Consider the following 26,676-nt stretch of genomic DNA (forward strand, 5'->3'; position numbering starts at 1 on the left):
ATAAATGTTTATTTATGTACCGAGTTGATTGCAAAAATAGAGTACGAATTGTACTCATTTTTAGTTCGTTTGAGGGGAATCTATCACCATACTTTCCCTTAAACACGTCTGTTGGACTTTTATTAAGTACAATACTTAATAGTTTTTTTTTTTTTTTTTTTTTTAATGGAGAGTAGAAAACGCATTGTGGATGCGTTATCGGCAGCTCTTGTTACTCTCGCTTCTTCTTATTTGTCCCTCAGTCCTCATTTTTTAAATGAGTGATTTTTCTGACAAAGGGAGAAGAAAAAGCTGTTTTCTAGGTTGGCAGTATTTTGTGCGAACAGTTGGCTGAGATGGCGGAAATTTTCTGTTTCTATGTCTATCATTGTAGCCATGTCACTAGTAAGGGTGCTGGAGGTAAACATTTTGTCTGGGCTGACGTTATCCGCCTGATAGTCAGGGACCCGAACCTTGGATTAACCACTAAGGAGGCTGTCCTATCAGCAGGTGCAAAGTACTGGGGCTGCTGTATTGCCATTTGGTGAATGGATTCTGGACCATGCAGTAGCTTCTGGTGGGGCCTCTCGATGCCATACTAGTGGGTAATTGTTACGGCTTTACCTTATCATTAGCTACAAATAAAAAAAAAATTCTTCGTTTCTTTTTCTCTCTTAATTTCCCCTCTCAGTCCTGCTCTTAGTAAATCTGACGACCTAGTCCACAAATTTCAAAATTTCATCCTGACAAGTTTCAAGAAAAAATACACGATTAAACCCGGTTCTCCAACTTCCAACGTAGACCCCTACTACCATGTCTCCTTCTCCAACATCAGGGGTCTACGTTCTAACCTTCCAGAGGTTGAAACCCAATTACAGGAGACTAAACCAGACCTTTTATTTTTAAGTGAAACTGGCATTGGACAGGCTATTTCCCTAGAAGAGTTCGCAATTAAAGGATACTCTAACTTAACCTCTAAATCTGACCCCCAAGATCGCCATGGGCATGGAATATGTGCCTATATTAAAGATAGCTTTCCATGTGGTAGGGACATCTCCAGGGAAGATCCTAACTTACCCTATATGTGCTTCCGGGTTGCTTTAGCTCACACTACTGCATTTATATTTACTCTCTATCGCCCCCACAACAGCGGAGTTACTATATTTAAAAGCATATCTGAGAAAATTGACCAAGTCCTATCTGCTTATCCTTCAGCTAACATTCACGTATGTGGAAACTTCAATGTTCACAACGTGGAATGGTTGACCCACTCAAACAAGACCGATGATGAGGGGAGGTTCTGTCATGATTTCTCCATTGCCTATGACCTCACTCAGATTGTTCAGGAACCCACCCGTGTGCCTGACAATGACGGCCAGTATGTAAGTCTACTAGACCTTTTTCTCACAACTTGCCCTGAACTATGTTCAGTTTCTGTTCTGTCGCCTCTTCGATCTTCCGACCACTCTGTTGTATCAATTAAGATAAAAATGAAATGTAATAAGTCCCCAGACGTACCTTTCCATCGTACAGTATATCGATACACTAAGGCTGACTGGGATAGCTTCCGTACATTTATATCTGATCTACCTCTGCATTCCATGTTTAAAAAGGATGTGTCCTCTATAGTATTAGACCTGACGGAATGGTTAATTGTAGGTATTGATCGTTTCATACCCTCGAAAAAGTTTCAGCAAAAACCTAACAGCCAGCCATGTTTCTCTCCAGAATGTGCTGCTGCCATTGCGCACAGAAATCACTTTTTCCACTGTTTCCAACATAATAGATGTATGGAAACTAAAGCCGCTTTCAGGACTGCCAGCAACCATTGTAAGAAAGTAATAAAGAGCGCAAGATGGTTGTATGCTCAATCTGTTAAGTCCAAAGTAGCTGAGCAGCGGCTTGGTTCCCACCAGTTTTGGCAAATAGCAAACAGAATTCTGAACAGAAGTGTGTGCTCCATCCCAACTATTATCAATGGACCTGAGGTAATCTCGTCAGCATCAGACAAAGCCAAACTCTTTGTCAAGAACTTTGCAGCTAATTCTACCTTTTGCGATCAAGGGCGCCAACCCCCAATATTTCCTCCTGTATCTGAAAACACACTATGTGATATACGTATATCTGTACGTGATGTTGCCAAGCTAATCAAAAACCTTGATTCCAGTAAAGCAACTGGCCCGGACGGTATTCCAATTATTGTACTCAAAAACTTCAACCTGAACTAGCGCCCATACTTACAAAACTATTTAAACGTTGTCTTAAGGAGAATAGTTTCCCATCTCCCTGGAAAATTTCATCTGTATGCCCTGTATTTAAGAATTCAGGTGATCGCTCATCCCCCTCTCAGTACAGGCCAATAAGTCTCCTGTGCGTCATGAGTAAGTTGCTGGAATCTGTGTTAAATACAGAAGTAATCAACCATCTCAACAAAAATAACCTTCTTAGTGACACTCAATATGGTTTCCGTTCTGCTAGATCTACAGCAGATGTGCTTACAGTTATATCTCATAGGATTAGCAAATCTCTCGACGGAGGCAACCTTTCTAGGGCAATTGCTCTTGACATATCTAAGGCCTTTGATAGGGTATGGCATGATGGTTTACTTCATAAGATCTCTAGCTATGGTATAGCTGGAAATGTCTTCTCAATTATTAAATCATTTCTTTCTGATAGGTTCATAAGAGTAGTAGTTGAGGGGCAAAAATCAGAAGCCCACAGTATTAATGCCGGTGTCCCTCAGGGGTCCATCCTGGGCCCAACTCTTTTCCTGATCTACATTAATGATCTTCCAAATCACATCCTTACATCATTTGTAGACATTTATGCTGACGACACTACCATTTATGGTAGCACATCTAAGACAGTAAACGACCAAGTTCTCTCCGATTCTCTCTCCTCTGATCTTGAGCATGTAGTACAATGGGGAAAGGAGTGGCTGGTTACTTTTAATGCATCTAAAACCAAGCTTCTCTCTTTACATCATCAACATTCTGATCCACATCTGGCATCAATTGAAATGAATGGCTCTCGTCTTCAGGAGGCCTCAAGTTTTGACAAGCTTCTGGGCTTGACCATTACTCCTGATCTTAAATGGAACACGTACATCAAATCTGTTGCCAAGGCCGCTGGAAAAATGGTGGGATCTTTCTATCGATCCAGTAGATATCTCACTGCTGATGCAATTCTCTATCTATATAAGAGCCAGGTACGTCCAAGGATGGAATACTGTTGCCACATCTGGGCAGGAGCTGCTAGAAAGGACTTGTCCTGCCTTGATAGAGTTCAAAATAGACTTCGTAGCCTCGTAGGAGATGTCCTTTTCTCTTCCTTGCAACCTCTATCTCACAGAAGAGATGTTGCGAGTTTGTCTCTGATGTATCGTTATTTTCATGGAAAGTGTTCGACTGAGCTTCAATCTATGGTCTCCCCTCGCAAAACTTTCACAAGAAACACTCGTCTAGCTGTAAACACTATCAATAATTCCCCCCACTCTTTATCTGCCTAAACCTAAACGTAGATTCCATGAACAAAGCTTTTTTATTAGAACTGCACGCCTGTGGAATTGTCTTCCGTTTTCCTGCTTCCCGGCTGACTACAATATGGTTGTCTTCAAGTCTAACGTAAATAAGTTCTTGATGAGCCGTTCCATATAAGTTATCAAATTTAACAAATTTTCATTACTAATGATTATTATATTGTCCAATTTATACTGTACACTCTTTAACCCTTATCCTTGAGTGGCCTCTTGGCCTTGATAATGAGTTGATACCTATGAAAAAAAAAAAAAGAAACAGTCCAATGTGAACAAGTTCTAATTGAATCGTCCCCCTAAGTAATCCAAGTTACAAAATTCCCACTGTTTACTATGCTAAAATCACAATGACTAATGTATACCTATTAACCCTTATCCTCGAGTGGCCTCTGGGCCTTGATAAGTGGTGACACCCTTGTAAAAAAAAAAAAAAATCTATGAATACATGTATTATAAAAATATCTATGATTACATGTATTATAAAGATATCTATTAATACATGTATTATTAAAATATCTATGATTACATGTATGATAAAAATATCGATGATTACATGTATGATAAAAATATCTATGATTACATGTGTTATAAAAAATATTTATGAATACATGTATTATAAAATATCTATGAATACATGTATTATAAAAATATCTATGATTACATCTATTATAACTATATCTATGAATACATGTATTATAACAATATCTATGAATACATGTATTATACAGGGTGTTTCAAAAGTCTTGGGAACATTAAAAATTCGTATATCTCATGAACTATTCCAGGTAGAAAAATGAAACTGGTGTCATTTTAAAGCTTGCTTAATCAAGTTTTTGGTCATACTAATGATTTTCGTCTTATCTTTCCATGTGCAGTAATGGCGTTCTCTAAACAAGACAAGGCGTTTTGCGTCCTCCAATTTGCAAAGACTGAATCGTGGACATGTGTTCAGCGTGCATTTCGCAGGAAATTTAAAAAAGAAGTCCCTGAAAGGAAACCCATTGTCAGATGGCATGCTAAATTTGTGAAAGATGGGTGTTTGTGCCCAAGTAAGCGAACAGGTCGCCCTTCAACTTCAGAAGCTGCAGTTGAGCAAGTCCGGGCAGCCTTTCAGCGGAGCCCCCGTAAATCAGTGAGAAGAGTCAGCAGGGAACTTCAGCTTGCTCCAGCAACTGTCTGGCGTGTCTTAAGGAAACGACTGCAAATGGTACCTTACAAGCTCAAGTTGGTCCAAAAGTTGAAGGACACTGATAAGCCACTTCGCCGTGACTTTTGCATTGCAATGCAAGAGAAGTTGGAAGATAACGGCTTTGATGACCGGCTTGTTTTTAGCGATGAGGCGACCTTCCATCTGAATGGCAAAGTTAACAAGCATAGCACTGGCATATGGGGTACTGAGAATCCTCATGAAATTCTTGAGCACGAGCGAGATTCACCAAAAGTGAACGTGTTTTGTGCAATTTCCAAGAAAGGTGTCTATGGACCGTTCTTCTTTGAAGAGGCAACTATCACTGGTGAATCCTATCTCAACATGATGGAAGACTGGTTAATGGCTCAGTTGGAAGAAGCAGAATCTGATGACTTCATTTTTCAACAAGATGGGGCACCACCACACTGGAGACTTAGAGTAAGGCAGTTTCTTAACACAAGGCTGCCTGGTAGATGGATTGGGAGATCTGGGCGAGGTGATGACGTTCTCATGCCCTGGCCTCCTAGGTCTCCAGATCTTACCCCGTGTGACTTTTTCCTTTGGGGCTTTGTCAAGCAACAAGTCTATGTGCCGCCCCTTCCAAGAGATATTTACGAACTAAAGGCTCGAATAACGGCAGTTGTGGGAACCATTGACGTCAAGATGCTGGAACGTGTTTGGCAGGAAATGGACTATCGACTAGATGTCCGCCGTGTGACGAATGGTGCTCATATTGAGCAAGTTTGAAGATTCCCCAAAAAACTTGAAACTTTAACCTTTCCAACGGTACCAATTTCATTTTTTAACTCCTAATAGTTGTTGAGTTATTAAAAATCTTTATGTTCCCAAGACTTTTGAAACACCCTGTAGAAAATATCTGTGATTACATGTATTATAAAAAATATCTACGAATACATGTATTATAAAAAATATCTATGAATACATGTATTATAAAAAATATCTATGAATACATGTATTATAAAAAATATCTATGAATACATGTATTATAAAAAATATCTACGAATACATGTATTATAAAAAATATCTACGAATACATGTATTATAAAAAATATCTATGAATACATGTATTATAAAAAATATCTATGAATACATGTATTATAAAAAATATCTATGAATACATGTATTATAAAAATATCTATGAATACATGTATTATAAAAAATATCTATGAATACATGTATTATAAAAAATATCTACGAATACATGTATTATAAAAAATATCTATGAATATATGTATTATAGAAAATATCTACGAATACATGTATTATAAAAAATATCTATGAATACATGTATTATAAAAAATATCTACGAATACATGTATTATAAAAAGTATCTATGAATATATGTATTATAAAAAATATCTATGAATACATGTATTATAAAAAATATCTACGAATACATGTATTATAAAAAATATCTATGAATACATGTATTATAAAAAATATCTATGAATATATGTATTATAGAAAATATATCTGATTACATGTATTATAGATACTATCATGTTATGGATTAATACTTATAGTCCTATCTTAAAATTTCTATACACAAAGCTTTTCCACCAAATTTTATACATTAATTTTCATCATTACGTCATTATTTTGTTGTTACATGCACTTCTTAATTCTGCAGATAAATTAAACCGGATCTGGACATATTCTGTAGCTCATCACTACTTTTACAATGGCGAAATCTTATTAGAAAAAAAGCTCAAAATCATTTTTAAACTATGATTTAGACGTTTACTTTTTCTTATACAGAACAAACTAAATGGCTTACATAACCTCTCAAACATACATACATTTATACATCCACCTTATTTCTTATTTTGAGAAAAAATTGTTCATCTAAGTTGAAACTCATCTGCCACTCCAGTAATATAAATCATAAACATTCATCACCAACCTTTGTTTTGATCTTGTTTACAGCAGAGATTATTTAATTCATCCAAGGAAAAGTAACTTCATCGGTCTTTCTCCTTATGCCATCAGCGAACCTAATTACTAGTATTTAAAACTGCATCTAATTATGTCATTTATTGTTAAGAATATTAACGATTATATTATACTGCTTATAGTTTTAATCATGCTGCATACTCTAACATGATAGACTTTAATGATATCACTGCCATGTTCATTGCATTAGTTTAGGCCTTGCGACCCAGAATTTATTATTTTTTGATTCTCATGTTTCATTTATATTTTAATACGTTACAAATTACTTTTGCTACTTATTTTTTCGTCGTTTTGGTGTCATTTTTACCTCTTCCTGCTAAAACAAAACTTAAACTTCGGTTCAAACTTATTGGCCAACACAAGTTATATCAATGAATGTCCTTGATAAGCATTCATACACCAATTTTTGTTTGGATTCTTTTTGTATCAAAGATTTTCTAAGTCATTAAAATTTAACTGGAATTATTGTAGTATCCTTACAGTAAACATTTAACCTTTTTTTTACAGATGTAAAGAATGAATAACTGAATCGTTCCTCCACACTATCTTAATCATCTTTAGCATTTCTAAAAAAAACTGTATAAATGTTAGAAATTCTAATAGTTCAGGATTGAACATGTCAAACTATGGCATCCACTTGTTCAAGCATTAAGTATAAAATTTATAATTTATTTTTTGTGTATTTTTCTTGCTTTACTTTTATATATAATATATTATTTAATCAAATAATATTGGAAATGATTAACACACGAAATACTTATTCGTTATTCAAATAAGTAAAACTAATTCCATTCCTGTTTATATTTACAGATGTTCCTGTTTCCAATTTGAAAGACCATTATTTGATTTAAACATTTGCTATAAAAATATATATTCTAATGTGAAAGAAAAAGCCAAATCTGTCGCAAATAACATTTTATCGTGAATTGTATTATTTAAAACATTTTCAATATAAAAAAAAGATACTTCTGAAATGTTCATTGTTTTAAATGAAATCACAACTTTGTAAACTCATTCAACCACACACGGATCTTTTCTTTTAATGAAACAACTTTATTAAGACACACAATTTATGAAAGGTAATTCTTATAAAGTATGCAGATATTTTTAACTAAGAAATGCTTATTACAAGTACATTTGAGAACTGAACGTTCTTGTTAAATATATGGCATTATTCTTAGCATTAAATCAAATTCCATATAACATATAAAATCAAATTCCATATAACATATGAAATCAAATTCCGTATAACATATGAAATCAAATTCAGTATAATATATGAAATCAAATTCCATATAACATATGAAATCAAATTCCATATAACATATGAAATCAAATTCCATATAACATATGAAATCAAATTCCATATAACATATGAAATCAAATTCCATATAACACATGAAATCAAATTCCATATAACATATGAAATCAAATTCAGTATAACATATGAAATCAAATTCCATATAACATATTAAATCAAATTCCATATAACATATTAAATCAAATTCCATATAACATATGAAATCAAATTCCATATAACATATGAAATCAAATTCCATATAACATATGAAATCATTTTCAGTATAATATATGAAATCAAATTCCATATAACATATGAAATCAAATTCCATATAACATATGAAATCAAATTCCATATAACATATGAAATCAAATTCAGTATAACATATGAAATCAAATTCCATATAACATATGAAATCAAATTTCATATAACATATGAAATCAAATTCCATATAACATATGAAATAAAATTCCATATAACATATGAAATCAAATTCCATATAACATATGAAATCAAATTCCATATAACACATGAAATCAAATTCCATATAACATATGAAATCAAATTCCATATAACATATGAAATCAAATTCCATATAACATATGAAATAAAATTCCATATAACATATGAAATCAAATTCCATATAACATATGAAATCAAATTCCATATAACACATGAAATCAAATTCCATATAACATATGAAATCAAATTCCATATAACATATGAAATCAAATTCAGTATAACATATGAAATAAAATTCCATATAACATATGAAATCAAATTCAGTATAACATATGAAATCAAATTCCATATAACATATGAAATCAAATTTCATATAACATATGAAATCAAATTCCATATAACATATGAAATCAAATTCCATATAACATATGAAATCAAATTCCATATAACATATGAAATAAAATTCCATATAACATATGAAATAAAATTCCATATAACATATGAAATCAAATTCCATATAACACATGAAATCAAATTCCATATAACATATGAAATCAAATTCCATATAACATATGAAATCAAATTCAGTATAACATATGAAATAAAATTCCATATAACATATGAAATCAAATTCAGTATAACATATGAAATCAAATTCCATATAACATATGAAATAAAATTCCATATAACATATGAAATCAAATTCCATATAACATATGAAATCAAATTCCATATAACATATGAAATCAAATTCCATATAACATATGAAATCAAATTCCATATAACATATGAAATCAAATTCCATATAACACATGAAATCAAATTCAGTATAACATATGAAATCAAATTCAGTATAACACATGAAATCAAATTCCATATAACATATGAAATCAAATTCAGTATAACATATGAAATCAAATTCCATATAACATATGAAATCAAATTCCATATAACATATGAAATCAAATTCCATATAACATATGAAATCAAATTCCATATAACATATGAAATCAAATTCAGTATAACATATGAAATCAAATTCCATATAACATATGAAATCAAATTCCATATAACATATGAAATCAAATTCCATATAACATATGAAATAAAATTCAGTATAACATATGAAATCAAATTCCATATAACATATGAAATCAAATTCCATATAACATATGAAATCAAATTCCATATAACATATGAAATCAAATTCCATATAACATATGAAATCAAATTCCATATAACATATGAAATCAAATTCCATATATATGAAATCAAATTCCATATAACATATGAAATCAAATTCAGTATAATATGAGAAACAAACACTAGTGAGAAACTTGATAAAATTCCAATCTTGTGAAGATTTATTATATTTCTATGAAATTAAGTTTACTGAAACATGCAGACAGAAAGCGACGAAAAGCCATATTCTTGTGAAATATGTGAATATTCTTGTTCATATAAACCAGATATAATTATCCACATGCAAACACATGTTGCAAAAAAACAATATTCTTGTAATGTTTGTGAGTATTCTGGTATTCAGTCATCGGATCTAGTTATACATATGAGAACCCACACTGGAGAAAAGCCATATTCTTGTGAAATATGTGGATATTCGTGTACCCATAAATCAAATTTAGTGACACATGTGAGAATTCACACTGGAGAAAAGCCATATTCTTGTAAAATATGTAGAAATTCTTTTTCCCAAAAATCAAGTTTATTGAATCATATGCGAACTCACACTGGAGAAAAACCATATTCTTGTAAAATATGTGACTATTCTTGCTCTAATAAATCAAGTTTAGTGACGCATATGCAAACACACAGTGGGAAAAAGCCATATTCTTGTAATGTATGTGAATATTCCTTTTCTAAATCATCAAATTTAGTGAGACATATGCGAACTCACACTGGAGAAAAACCATATTCTTGTAAAATTTGTGAAAAGGCTTTTTCTCAGAAATCAAGTTTAGTGACACACATGCGAACACACAGTGGGGAAAAGCCATATTCTTGTAAAATTTGCGAATATTCTTGTTCTGAGAAATCAACTTTACTGACACATATGAGAATTCACACTGGAGAAAAGCCATATTGTTGTCCAATATGTGAATATTCTTGTTCTCAGAAGTCAGGTTTAGTGACACATATAAGAACTCACACTGGGGAAAAACCATATTCTTGCAAAATATGTGAACATTCTTTTTCTCAGAAATCAAGTTTAATGACACATATGAGAATTCACTCTGGTGGAAAGAAAAAAGTAAAAGAGTAAATCATCTACTTTTTATGGATGATCTCAAACTCTATGCAGAGACAGAAAAACAGTTTGTCTCCCTGATAGAAACTGTAAAGACTTTCACAGAGGATATTTGCACAGTTTGGATTTGACAAATGTGCCAAATGCACAATAAAAAAAGGAAAAAAACAACATCCGAAAATATTCGGTCCAATGATGGCTTTATTGAAGATCTAGGAGAGGATGCCACTTATAAATACCTCGGTATAGAGGAAAATGTAACTGTGGAGCATGAAAAAATGAGACATAAGGTGGAACAAGAATACACATCACGCCTTAAAAAGATCCTCAAATCCGAATTAAGCACCCCTCCCCCTCAAAAAAAATAACAGCCATAAGTCATCTCATATGGGTTTGGTATTAGTGACTGGACTCAATGCAATATCAATAGGCTAGACACAAAGACAAGGAAACTCCTAACCTTACATAAAATAAGTTACCAAACCCAATGTATGGACGGTATATACCTGTCATGAAAGAGGGTGGCCTCGGTCTCACTGAAATAAACCATGCATACTGAGCCACCATAGTAAGAATGAGGCAGTATATTAAAAGCTCAACAGATATGACAATAGAAATAGTGAGGTAACTCTAATAACGTCTACCCCAACAAACCTCAATCACAAAGCTTGCTGAAAACTTTGCGGGTGTCATACTGGAAAATAATGCCGAGGTATATGATGAACCAGCAACACAGATGGTTTTGCCACTTGGCGATTGAGAACCCAACCCACCAAATGTCTACATGCCCAATCTTATTGGCAGATGGCCTTGACACTGCCCATCATAACAAAGTATGTAAATACCTCCATTGGAAGATCTGTGGAGAGATGCAACTTGGCAGAGTGACGAACATCTGGAAACATAAACCACCACCAATAACATTGAATGGAAAAGTGACTGTGTTTTATGACAAAGACATACAGGCGGGCAGATACATAAACCAGATATTGTAATATGTAACAAGCCCGAAAGAACTGCACTCATTATGGATGTCACAATCCCAAATGATTTTGGCCTTAATGGAGCTGAACATGAAAAGATAAAATATCAGGACCAAAAATAATGTTCTGAAAGAAATAAATATTATAGCGGTTGTGAAAGGAGCAACTGGTTTAATAAAAAAGAATCTTCAGAAATACTTGAAAGCGATCCCTGGAAGACCAAGCTGTAATGAAATACAAATAGCAGCCATAAAGGGAACAGCATCTATTCTTAAAAGAGCGTTGGGATATAAATTTAAATCATAACAGATTCAAATGTTAACTCCAAGAGGGAGTCCCTTGACCTCTTAAACTTAATAAATAAAATAAGCAAAAAGTCATATTCTTGTAAAATATGTGGATATTCTTGTTCAGCAAAATAAAAGTGAGACGTATAGGAACTCACACCCTTTGATCGCCTTTTCTCTGGTCCCGTCTATTACAATAAACTGATATGAGAATACTTTCCAATGCAAATATTTTTTTACAAATGTCTCTTTTCCTTTTGGTTAAATTTTCTTTATAAAGAAACCTAATCCTGATAAAAAAAAGTTAAGTGTTTTTGAAGTTTCATCACTGATGTTTAATAAAAAATAACTTTTTCTCGAAATAAACATAACTTTTTATTATTTTTTATGTTTTTCATCAATTTCTCTTAAAATAAACCATCTTTTTTAGAGCCTTCCTCCCACAAAGAAATAATTGTATTTCATCTTTTGTCTAAATTTCCTAACTCTAATAATATTGTGAGACAATAACAATAATAATAATATTGTGAAACAATAACAATAATAATAACATGGAATATCATAAATCTCATAATATTCATATGGATTATGCTTTTATATTTCTTAGACACGCTATTCATATACCATCAGAATTATTCCTTTATATTTTAAAGCATATGAGTGCACCCATACACTGAAACACGTGGAAGAAGAATATATGCATAATTAAGCAACCAATGTCTTTTATGATTACTGATCAAAAATGGAGTGAAACCAAATTTCTAATAAGTTTGAAGGTAACACTTTGTATTATTATATTATTAAACATTGGGTTGGAATTAAAAAAACATACTAATAAAAATGTGATTTCTTGTTAAAAAAATTGTTGCTTCCCAACATTAAAATAAGATTTTTAGTTTTCAGAAAAATGGATCAATAAATTCAGATCTTCTTTATTACTAAAACTTTGTTGTAAATTTAAAATGTGTAAACATTTAATAGGTTGAAATTAATTGGTGAAATATTCGGATGATGCAAAATTTTATATCAGAATTGCCAAGAGCTATGCTCATTGGTTAATCATCAATTTTGTAAATATAAGTTTTGATTCTTATATATTGCTTCTCATCAATTGATTCTTATATATTGTTTCTCATCATTTGATTCTTGCATATTGTTTCTCATCATTTGATTCTTGCATATTGTTTCTCATCATTTGATTCTTGCATATTGTTTCTCATCATTTGATTCTTGCCTATTGTTTCACATAATTTGATTCTTGCATATTGTTTCACATCATTTGATTCTTGCATATTGTTTCACATCATTTGATTCTTGCATATTGTTTCACATCATTTGATTCTTGCATATTGTTTCACATAATTTGATTCTTGCATATTGTTTCTCATCATTTGATTCTTGCATATTGTTTCACATCATTTGATTCTTGCATATTGTTTCACATCATTTGATTCTTGCATATTGTTTCACATCATTTGATTCTTGCATATTGTTTCACATCATTTGATTCTTATATATTGTTTCTCATCATGTGATTCTTGCATATTGTTTCACATCATTTGATTCTTGCATATTGTTTCTCATCATTTGATTCTTTCATATTGTTTCACATCATTTGATTCTTATTCTTATATATTGTTTCTCATCATTTGATTCTTGCATATTGTTTCACATCATTTGATTCTTGCATATTGTTTCACATCATTTTATTCTTATATATTGTTTCTCATCATTTGATTCTTATATATTGTTTCTCATCATTTGATTCTTGCATATTGTTTCACATCATTTTATTCTTATATATTGTTTCACATCATTTGATTCTTACATATTGTTTCTCATCATTTGATTCTTGCATATTGTTTCACATCATTTTATTCTTATATATTGTTTCACATCATTTGATTCTTACATATTGTTTCTCATCATTTGATTCTTGCATATTGTTTCACATCATTTGATTCTTATATATTGTTTCTCATCATTTGATTCTTGCATATGGTTTCTCATCATTTGATTCTTATATATGGTGTCTCATCATTTGATTCTTGCATATGGTTTCTCATCATTTGATTCTTGCATATGGTTTCTCATCATTTGATTCTTGCATATTGTTTAACATCATTTGATTCTTATATATTGTTTCACATCATTTGATTCTTGCATATTGTTTCACATCATTTGATTCTTATGTATTGTTTCTCATCATGTGATTCTTGCATATTGTTTCACATCATTTGATTCTTGCATATTGTTTCTCATCATTTGATGCTTTCATATTGTTTCACATCATTTGATTCTTATTCTTATATATTGTTTCTCATCATTTGATTCTTGCATATTGTTTGACATCATTTGATTCTTGCATATTGTTTCACATCATTTTATTCTTATATATTGTTTCTCATCATTTGATTCTTATATATTGTTTCTCATCATTTGATTCTTGCATATTGTTTCACATCATTTCATTCTTATATATTGTTTCACATCATTTGATTCTTACATATTGTTTCTCATCATTTGATTCTTGCATATTGTTTCACATCATTTTATTCTTATATATTGTTTCTCATCATTTTATTCTTATATATTGTTTCTCATCATTTGATTCTTATATATTGTTTCTCATCATTTGATTCTTATATATTGTTTCTCATCATTTGATTCTTGCATATTGTTTCACATCATTTGATTCTTGCATATTGTTTCACATCATTTGATTCTTGCATATTGTTTCACATCATTTGATTCTTGCTTATTGCTTCTCATCATTTTATTCTTGCATATTGTTTCACATCATTTGATTCTTATATATTGTTTCTCATCATTTGATTCTTGCATATGGTTTCTCATCATTTGATTCTTATATATGGTGTCTCATCATTTGATTCTTGCATATGGTTTCTCATCATTTGATTCTTGCATATTGTTTAACATCATTTGATTCTTATATATTGTTTCTCATCATTTGATTCTTGCATATGGTTTAACATCATTTGATTCTTATATATTGTTTCTCATCATTTGATTCTTGCATATGGTTTCTCATCATTTGATTCTTATATATGGTTTCTCATCATTTGATTCTTATATATTGTTTCTCATCATTTGATTCTTGCATATTGTTTCACATCATTTGATTCTTTCATATTGTTTCACATTTGATTCTTTCATATTGTTTCACATTTGATTCTTTCATATTGTTTCACATTTGATTCTTTCATATTGTTTCACATCATTTGATTCTTGCATATTGTTTCACATCATTTGATTCTTGCATATTGTTACACATCATTTGATTCTTGCATATTGTTTCTCATCATTTGATTCTTTCATATTGTTTCACATCATTTTATTCTTATATATTGTTTCTCATCATTTGATTCTTTCATATTGTTTCACATCATTTGATTCTTTCATATTGTTTCACATCATTTGATTCTTTCATATTGTTTCACATTTGATTCTTTCATATTGTTTCACATCATTTGATTCTTTCATATTGTTTCACATCATTTGATTCTTGCATATTGTTTCACATCATTTGATTCTTTCATATTGTTTCACATCATTTTATTCTTGCATATTGTTTCACATCATTTGATTCTTGCATATTGTTTCACATCATTTGATTCTTGCATATTGTTTCACATTTGATTCTTGCATATTGTTTCACATCATTTGATTCTTGCATATTGTTTCACATTAGATTCTTTCATATTGTTTCACATCATTTTATTCTTGCATATTGTTTCACATCATTTGATTCTTGCATATTGTTTCACATCATTTGATTCTTGCATATTGTTTCACATTAGATTCTTTCATATTGTTTCACATCATTTGATTCTTGCATATTGTTTCACATCATTTGATTCTTGCATATTGTTTCTCATCATTTGATTCTTTCATATTGTTTCACATCATTTTATTCTTGCATATTGTTTCACATCATTTGATTCTTGCATATTGTTTCACATCATTTGATTCTTTCATATTGTTTCACATTTGATTCTTTCATATTGTTTCACATCATTTGATTCTTTCATATTGTTTCACATCATTTGATTCTTGCATATTGTTTCACATCATTTGATTCTTTCATATTGTTTCACATCATTTTATTCTTGCATATTGTTTCACATCATTTGATTCTTGCATATTGTTTCACATCATTTGATTCTTGCATATTGTTTCACATTTGATTCTTTCATATTGTTTCACATCATTTGATTCTTTCATATTGTTTCACATCATTTGATTCTTTCATATTGTTTCACATCATTTGATTCTTGCATATTGTTTCACATCATTTGATTCTTTCATATTGTTTCTCATCATTTGATTCTTGCATATTGTTTCACATTTGATTCTTTCATATTGTTTCTCATCATTTGATTCTTGCATATTGTTTCACATCATTTGATTCTTTCATATTGTTTCTCATCATTTGATTCTTGCATATTGTTTCACATTTGATTCTTTCATATTGTTTCTCATCATTTGATTCTTGCATATTGTTTCACATCATTTGATTCTTGCATATTGTTTCACATCATTTGATTCTTTCATATTGTTTCACATCATTTGATTCTTGCATATTGTTTCTCATCATTTGATTCTTGCATATTGTTTCACATTTGATTCTTTCATATTGTTTCACATCATTTGATTCTTGCATATTGTTTCACATCATTTGATTCTTTCATATTGTTTCTCATCATTTGATTCTTATATATTGTTTCTCATCATTTGATTCTTGCATATTGTTTCACATCATTTCATTCTTATATATTGTTTCACATCATTTGATTCTTACATATTGTTTCTCATCATTTGATTCTTGCATATTGTTTCACATCATTTTATTCTTATATATTGTTTCTCATCATTTGATTCTTATATATTGTTTCTCATCATTTGATTCTTATATATTGTTTCTCATCATTTGATTCTTGCATATTGTTTCACATCATTTGATTCTTGCATATTGTTTCACATCATTTGATTCTTATATATTGTTTCTCATCATTTGATTCTTGCATATGGTTTCTCATCATTTGATTCTTATATATGGTGTCTCATCATTTGATTCTTGCATATGGTTTCTCATCATTTGATTCTTGCATATTGTTTAACATCATTTGATTCTTATATATTGTTTCTCATCATTTGATTCTTGCATATGGTTTCTCATCATTTGATTCTTATATATGGTTTCTCATCATTTGATTCTTATATATTGTTTCTCATCATTTGATTCTTGCATATTGTTTCACATCATTTGATTCTTTCATATTGTTTCACATTTGATTCTTTCATATTGTTTCTCATCATTTGATTCTTTCATATTGTTTCACATCATTTTATTCTTATATATTGTTTCTCATCATTTGATTCTTTCATATTGTTTCACATCATTTGATTCTTTCATATTGTTTCACATCATTTGATTCTTTCATATTGTTTCACATTTGATTCTTTCATATTGTTTCACATCATTTGATTCTTTCATATTGTTTCACATCATTTGATTCTTGCATATTGTTTCACATCATTTGATTCTTTCATATTGTTTCACATCATTTTATTCTTATATATTGTTTCTCATCATTTGATTCTTATATATGGTGTCTCATCATTTGATTCTTGCATATGGTTTCTCATCATTTGATTCTTGCATATTGTTTAACATCATTTGATTCTTATATATTGTTTCTCATCATTTGATTCTTGCATATTGTTTCACATCATTTGATTCTTATATATGGTTTCTCATCATTTGATTCTTATATATGGTTTCTCATCATTTGATTCTTATATATTGTTTCTCATCATTTGATTCTTGCATATTGTTTCACATCATTTGATTCTTGCATATTGTTTCACATCATTTGATTCTTGCATATTGTTTCACATTTGATTCTTTCATATTGTTTCACATCATTTGATTCTTGCATATTGTTTCACATCATTTGATTCTTGCATATTGTTTCACATCATTTGATTCTTGCATATTGTTTCTCATCATTTGATTCTTGCATATTGTTTCACATCATTTGATTCTTGCATATTGTTTCACATCATTTGATTCTTGCATATTGTTTCACATTTGATTCTTTCATATTGTTTCACATCATTTGATTCTTGCATATTGTTTCACATCATTTGATTCTTGCATATTGTTTCACATCATTTGATTCTTGCATATTGTTTCACATCATTTGATTCTTATATATGGTTTCTCATCATTTGATTCTTATATATGGTTTCTCATCATTTGATTCTTATATATTGTTTCTCATCATTTGATTCTTGCATATTGTTTCACATCATTTGATTCTTGCATATTGTTTCACATCATTTGATTCTTGCATATTGTTTCACATTAGATTCTTTCATATTGTTTCACATCATTTGATTCTTGCATATTGTTTCTCATCATTTGATTCTTTCATATTGTTTCACATCATTTTATTCTTGCATATTGTTTCACATCATTTGATTCTTGCATATTGTTTCACATCATTTGATTCTTGCATATTGTTTTACATTTGATTCTTGCATATTGTTTCACATCATTTGATTCTTGCATATTGTTTCACATTAGATTCTTTCATATTGTTTCACATCATTTTATTCTTGCATATTGTTTCACATCATTTGATTCTTGCATATTGTTTCACATCATTTGATTCTTGCATATTGTTTCACATTAGATTCTTTCATATTGTTTCACATCATTTGATTCTTGCATATTGTTTCACATCATTTGATTCTTGCATATTGTTTCTCATCATTTGATTCTTTCATATTGTTTCACATCATTTTATTCTTGCATATTGTTTCACATCATTTGATTCTTGCATATTGTTTCACATCATTTGATTCTTTCATATTGTTTCACATTTGATTCTTTCATATTGTTTCACATCATTTGATTCTTTCATATTGTTTCACATCATTTGATTCTTGCATATTGTTTCACATCATTTGATTCTTTCATATTGTTTCACATCATTTTATTCTTGCATATTGTTTCACATCATTTGATTCTTGCATATTGTTTCACATCATTTGATTCTTGCATATTGTTTCACATTTGATTCTTTCATATTGTTTCACATTTGATTCTTTCATATTGTTTCACATTTGATTCTTTCATATTGTTTCACATCATTTGATTCTTGCATATTGTTTCACATCATTTGATTCTTGCATATTGTTACACATCATTTGATTCTTGCATATTGTTTCTCATCATTTGATTCTTTCATATTGTTTCACATCATTTTATTCTTATATATTGTTTCTCATCATTTGATTCTTTCATATTGTTTCACATCATTTGATTCTTTCATATTGTTTCACATTTGATTCTTTCATATTGTTTCACATCATTTGATTCTTTCATATTGTTTCACATCATTTGATTCTTGCATATTGTTTCACATCATTTGATTCTTTCATATTGTTTCACATCATTTTATTCTTGCATATTGTTTCACATCATTTGATTCTTGCATATTGTTTCACATCATTTGATTCTTGCATATTGTTTCACATTTGATTCTTGCATATTGTTTCACATCATTTGATTCTTGCATATTGTTTCACATTAGATTCTTTCATATTGTTTCACATCATTTTATTCTTGCATATTGTTTCACATCATTTGATTCTTGCATATTGTTTCACATCATTTGATTCTTGCATATTGTTTCACATTAGATTCTTTCATATTGTTTCACATCATTTGATTCTTGCATATTGTTTCACATCATTTGATTCTTGCATATTGTTTCTCATCATTTGATTCTTTCATATTGTTTCACATCATTTTATTCTTGCATATTGTTTCACATCATTTGATTCTTGCATATTGTTTCACATCATTTGATTCTTTCATATTGTTTCACATTTGATTCTTTCATATTGTTTCACATCATTTGATTCTTTCATATTGTTTCACATCATTTGATTCTTGCATATTGTTTCACATCATTTGATTCTTTCATATTGTTTCACATCATTTTATTCTTGCATATTGTTTCACATCATTTGATTCTTGCATATTGTTTCACATCATTTGATTCTTGCATATTGTTTCACATTTGATTCTTTCATATTGTTTCACATCATTTGATTCTTTCATATTGTTTCACATCATTTGATTCTTTCATATTGTTTCACATCATTTGATTCTTGCATATTGTTTCACATCATTTGATTCTTTCATATTGTTTCTCATCATTTGATTCTTGCATATTGTTTCACATTTGATTCTTTCATATTGTTTCTCATCATTTGATTCTTGCATATTGTTTCACATCATTTGATTCTTTCATATTGTTTCTCATCATTTGATTCTTGCATATTGTTTCACATTTGATTCTTTCATATTGTTTCTCATCATTTGATTCTTGCATATTGTTTCACATCATTTGATTCTTGCATATTGTTTCACATCATTTGATTCTTTCATATTGTTTCACATCATTTGATTCTTGCATATTGTTTCTCATCATTTGATTCTTGCATATTGTTTCACATTTGATTCTTTCATATTGTTTCACATCATTTGATTCTTGCATATTGTTTCACATCATTTGATTCTTTCATATTGTTTCTCATCATTTGATTCTTATATATTGTTTCTCATCATTTGATTCTTGCATATTGTTTCACATCATTTCATTCTTATATATTGTTTCACATCATTTGATTCTTACATATTGTTTCTCATCATTTGATTCTTGCATATTGTTTCACATCATTTTATTCTTATATATTGTTTCTCATCATTTGATTCTTATATATTGTTTCTCATCATTTGATTCTTATATATTGTTTCTCATCATTTGATTCTTGCATATTGTTTCACATCATTTGATTCTTGCATATTGTTTCACATCATTTGATTCTTGCTTATTGCTTCTCATCATTTTATTCTTGCATATTGTTTCACATCATTTGATTCTTATATATTGTTTCTCATCATTTGATTCTTGCATATGGTTTCTCATCATTTGATTCTTATATATGGTGTCTCATCATTTGATTCTTGCATATGGTTTCTCATCATTTGATTCTTGCATATTGTTTAACATCATTTGATTCTTATATATTGTTTCTCATCATTTGATTCTTGCATATGGTTTCTCATCATTTGATTCTTATATATGGTTTCTCATCATTTGATTCTTATATATTGTTTCTCATCATTTGATTCTTGCATATTGTTTCACATCATTTGATTCTTTCATATTGTTTCACATTTGATTCTTTCATATTGTTTCTCATCATTTGATTCTTTCATATTGTTTCACATCATTTTATTCTTATATATTGTTTCTCATCATTTGATTCTTTCATATTGTTTCACATCATTTGATTCTTTCATATTGTTTCACATTTGATTCTTTCATATTGTTTCACATCATTTGATTCTTTCATATTGTTTCACATCATTTGATTCTTGCATATTGTTTCACATCATTTGATTCTTTCATATTGTTTCACATCATTTTATTCTTATATATTGTTTCTCATCATTTGATTCTTATATATGGTGTCTCATCATTTGATTCTTGCATATGGTTTCTCATCATTTGATTCTTGCATATTGTTTAACATCATTTGATTCTTATATATTGTTTCTCATCATTTGATTCTTGCATATTGTTTCACATCATTTGATTCTTATATATGGTTTCTCATCATTTGATTCTTATATATGGTTTCTCATCATTTGATTCTTATATATTGTTTCTCATCATTTGATTCTTGCATATTGTTTCACATCATTTGATTCTTGCATATTGTTTCACATCATTTGATTCTTGCATATTGTTTCACATTTGATTCTTTCATATTGTTTCACATCATTTGATTCTTGCATATTGTTTCACATCATTTGATTCTTGCATATTGTTTCACATCATTTGATTCTTGCATATTGTTTCTCATCATTTGATTCTTGCATATTGTTTCACATCATTTGATTCTTGCATATTGTTTCACATCATTTGATTCTTGCATATTGTTTCACATTTGATTCTTTCATATTGTTTCACATCATTTGATTCTTGCATATTGTTTCACATCATTTGATTCTTGCATATTGTTTCACATCATTTGATTCTTGCATATTGTTTCACATCATTTGATTCTTATATATGGTTTCTCATCATTTGATTCTTATATATGGTTTCTCATCATTTGATTCTTATATATTGTTTCTCATCATTTGATTCTTGCATATTGTTTCACATCATTTGATTCTTGCATATTGTTTCACATCATTTGATTCTTGCATATTGTTTCACATTAGATTCTTTCATATTGTTTCACATCATTTGATTCTTGCATATTGTTTCTCATCATTTGATTCTTTCATATTGTTTCACATCATTTTATTCTTGCATATTGTTTCACATCATTTGATTCTTGCATATTGTTTCACATCATTTGATTCTTGCATATTGTTTTACATTTGATTCTTGCATATTGTTTCACATCATTTGATTCTTGCATATTGTTTCACATTAGATTCTTTCATATTGTTTCACATCATTTTATTCTTGCATATTGTTTCACATCATTTGATTCTTGCATATTGTTTCACATCATTTGATTCTTGCATATTGTTTCACATTAGATTCTTTCATATTGTTTCACATCATTTGATTCTTGCATATTGTTTCACATCATTTGATTCTTGCATATTGTTTCTCATCATTTGATTCTTTCATATTGTTTCACATCATTTTATTCTTGCATATTGTTTCACATCATTTGATTCTTGCATATTGTTTCACATCATTTGATTCTTTCATATTGTTTCACATTTGATTCTTTCATATTGTTTCACATCATTTGATTCTTTCATATTGTTTCACATCATTTGATTCTTGCATATTGTTTCACATCATTTGATTCTTTCATATTGTTTCACATCATTTTATTCTTGCATATTGTTTCACATCATTTGATTCTTGCATATTGTTTCACATCATTTGATTCTTGCATATTGTTTCACATTTGATTCTTTCATATTGTTTCACATCATTTGATTCTTTCATATTGTTTCTCATCATTTGATTCTTGCATATTGTTTCACATTTGATTCTTTCATATTGTTTCACATCATTTGATTCTTATATATGGTTTCTCATCATTTGATTCTTATATATGGTTTCTCATCATTTGATTCTTATATATTGTTTCTCATCATTTGATTCTTGCATATTGTTTCACATCATTTGATTCTTGCATATTGTTTCACATCATTTGATTCTTGCATATTGTTTCACATTAGATTCTTTCATATTGTTTCACATCATTTGATTCTTGCATATTGTTTCTCATCATTTGATTCTTTCATATTGTTTCACATCATTTTATTCTTGCATATTGTTTCACATCATTTGATTCTTGCATATTGTTTCACATCATTTGATTCTTGCATATTGTTTTACATTTGATTCTTGCATATTGTTTCACATCATTTGATTCTTGCATATTGTTTCACATTAGATTCTTTCATATTGTTTCACATCATTTTATTCTTGCATATTGTTTCACATCATTTGATTCTTGCATATTGTTTCACATCATTTGATTCTTGCATATTGTTTCACATTAGATTCTTTCATATTGTTTCACATCATTTGATTCTTGCATATTGTTTCACATCATTTGATTCTTGCATATTGTTTCTCATCATTTGATTCTTTCATATTGTTTCACATCATTTTATTCTTGCATATTGTTTCACATCATTTGATTCTTGCATATTGTTTCACATCATTTGATTCTTTCATATTGTTTCACATTTGATTCTTTCATATTGTTTCACATCATTTGATTCTTTCATATTGTTTCACATCATTTGATTCTTGCATATTGTTTCACATCATTTGATTCTTTCATATTGTTTCACATCATTTTATTCTTGCATATTGTTTCACATCATTTGATTCTTGCATATTGTTTCACATCATTTGATTCTTGCATATTGTTTCACATTTGATTCTTTCATATTGTTTCACATCATTTGATTCTTTCATATTGTTTCTCATCATTTGATTCTTGCATATTGTTTCACATTTGATTCTTTCATATTGTTTCACATCATTTGATTCTTTCATATTGTTTCACATCATTTGATTCTTGCATATTGTTTCACATTTGATTCTTGCATATTGTTTCACATCATTTTATTCTTTCATATTGTTTCACATCATTTGATTCTTGCATATTGTTTCACATCATTTGATTCTTTCATATTGTTTCACATTTGATTCTTTCATATTGTTTCTCATCATTTGATTCTTGCATATTGTTTCACATCATTTGATTCTTGCATATTGTTTCACATTTGATTCTTTCATATTGTTTCACATCATTTGATTCTTGCATATTGTTTCACATCATTTGATTCTTGCATATTGTTTCTCATCATTTGATTCTTGCATATTGTTTCTCATCATTTGATTCTTGCATATTGTTTCACATCATTTGATTCTTGCATATTGTTTCACATTATTTTATTCTTATATATTGTTTCTCATCATTTGATTCTTGCATATTGTTTCACATCATTTGATTCTTGCATATTGTTTCACATCATTTTATTCTTATATATTGTTTCTCATCATTTGATTCTTATATATTGTTTCTCATCATTTGATTCTTGCATATTGTTCCACATAATTGTATTCTTGCATATTGTTTCACATCATTTTATTCTTATATATTGTTTCTCATCATTTATTCTTGCATATTGTTTCTCATCATTTATTCTTGCATATTGTTTCTCATCATTTGGATTTTTGCTTATTGCTTCTCATCATTTGATTCTTGCATATTATTTCTCATCATTTGATTCTAATATATTGCTTCTAATCATTTGATTCTTACTTATTGCTTCTCATCATTTGATTCGTGCATATTGTTTCACATCATTTGATTCTTGCATATTGTTTCTCATCATTTGATTCTTGCCTATTGTTTCACATAATTTGATTCTTGCATATTGTTTCACATCATTTGATTCTTGCATATTGTTTCACATCATTTGATTCTTGCATATTGTTTCACATCATTTGATTCTTTCATATTGTTTCACATCATTTGATTCTTATTCTTATATATTGCTTCTCATCATTTTATTCTTGCATGTTGTTTCACATCATTTGATTCTTATATATTGTTTCTCATCATTTGATTCTTGCATATGGTTTCTCATCATTTGATTCTTATATATGGTGTCTCATCATTTGATTCTTGCATATGGTTTCTCATCATTTGATTCTTGCATATTGTTTAACATCATTTGATTCTTATATATTGTTTCTCATCATTTGATTCTTGCATATGGTTTCTCATCATTTGATTCTTATATATGGTTTCTCATCATTTGATTCTTGCATATTGTTTCACATCATTTGATTCTTGCATATTGTTTCACATCATTGGATTCTTGCATATGGTTTCTCATCATTTGATTCTTATATATTGTTTCTCATCATTTGATTCTTGCATATTGTTTCACATCATTTGATTCTTTCATATTGTTTCACATCATTTGATTCTTGCATATTGTTTCACATCATTTGATTCTTGCATATTGTTTCACATCATTTGATTCTTTCATATTGTTTCACATCATTTGATTCTTGCATATTGTTTCTCATCATTTGATTCTTATATATTGTTTCTCATCATTTGATTCTGATATATTGTTTCACATCATTTGATTCTTGCTTATTGCTTCTCATCATTTGATTCTTGAATATTGCTTCTCATCATTTGATACTTGCATATTGTTTCACATCATTTGATTCTTGCATATTGTTTCTCATCATTTGATTCTTGTATATTGTTTCTCATCATTTGATTCTTATATATTGTTTCTCATCATTTGATTCTTGCATATTGTTTCACATCATTTGATTCTTGCTTATTGCTGCTCATCATTTGATTCTTGAATATTGCTTCTCATCATTTGATTCTTGCATATTGTTTCACATAATTTGATTCTTGCATATTGTTTCACATAATTTGATTCTTGCATATTGTTTCACATAATTTGATTCTTGCATATTGTTTCACATAATTTGATTCTTGCATATTGTTTCACATAATTTGATTCTTGCATATTGTTTCACATAATTTGATTCTTGCATATTGTTTCACATAATTTGATTCTTGCATATTGTTTCACATCATTAGATTATATCATATTGTTTCACATCATTTGATTCTTGCATTTTGTTTCACATCATTTGATTCTTATATATTGTTTCACATCATTTCATTCTTATATATTGTTTCACATCATTTAGTTCTTGCATATTGTTTCTCATCATTTGATTCTTGTATATTGTTTCTCATCATTTGATTCTTATATATTGTTTCTCATCATTTGATTCTTGCATATTGTTTCACATCATTTGATTCTTGCTTATTGCTGCTCATCATTTGATTCTTGAATATTGCTTCTCATCATTTGATTCTTGCATATTGTTTCACATAATTTGATTCTTGCATATTGTTTCACATAATTTGATTCTTGCATATTGTTTCACATAATTTGATTCTTGCATATTGTTTCACATAATTTGATTCTTGCATATTGTTTCACATAATTTGATTCTTGCATATTGTTTCACATAATTTGATTCTTGCATAT

At 29.3% G+C, this 26,676-nt stretch overlaps 1 protein-coding gene across 1 annotated transcript in view; it reads left to right on the forward strand.

Moving 5' to 3' along the window:
* LOC145270136 (uncharacterized) overlaps positions 1–12,342 on the forward strand; it is a 73,044-nt gene extending 60,702 nt beyond the window's left edge. The window contains exon 2 of the mRNA XM_080125746.1: positions 9,836–12,342. Coding sequence (XP_079981872.1) covers positions 9,836–10,720 — 885 coding nt within the window. The 3' untranslated portion in view covers positions 10,721–12,342. The remainder of the gene's footprint in view (positions 1–9,835) is intronic.
* The last annotated feature ends 14,334 nt before the right edge of the window (positions 12,343–26,676 follow it).

This window comes from Euprymna scolopes, chromosome 46 (genome assembly GCF_053919585.1).
Source record: "Euprymna scolopes isolate OS-2025 chromosome 46, ASM5391958v1, whole genome shotgun sequence".
Lineage (NCBI taxonomy): Eukaryota > Metazoa > Mollusca > Cephalopoda > Sepiida > Sepiolidae > Euprymna > Euprymna scolopes.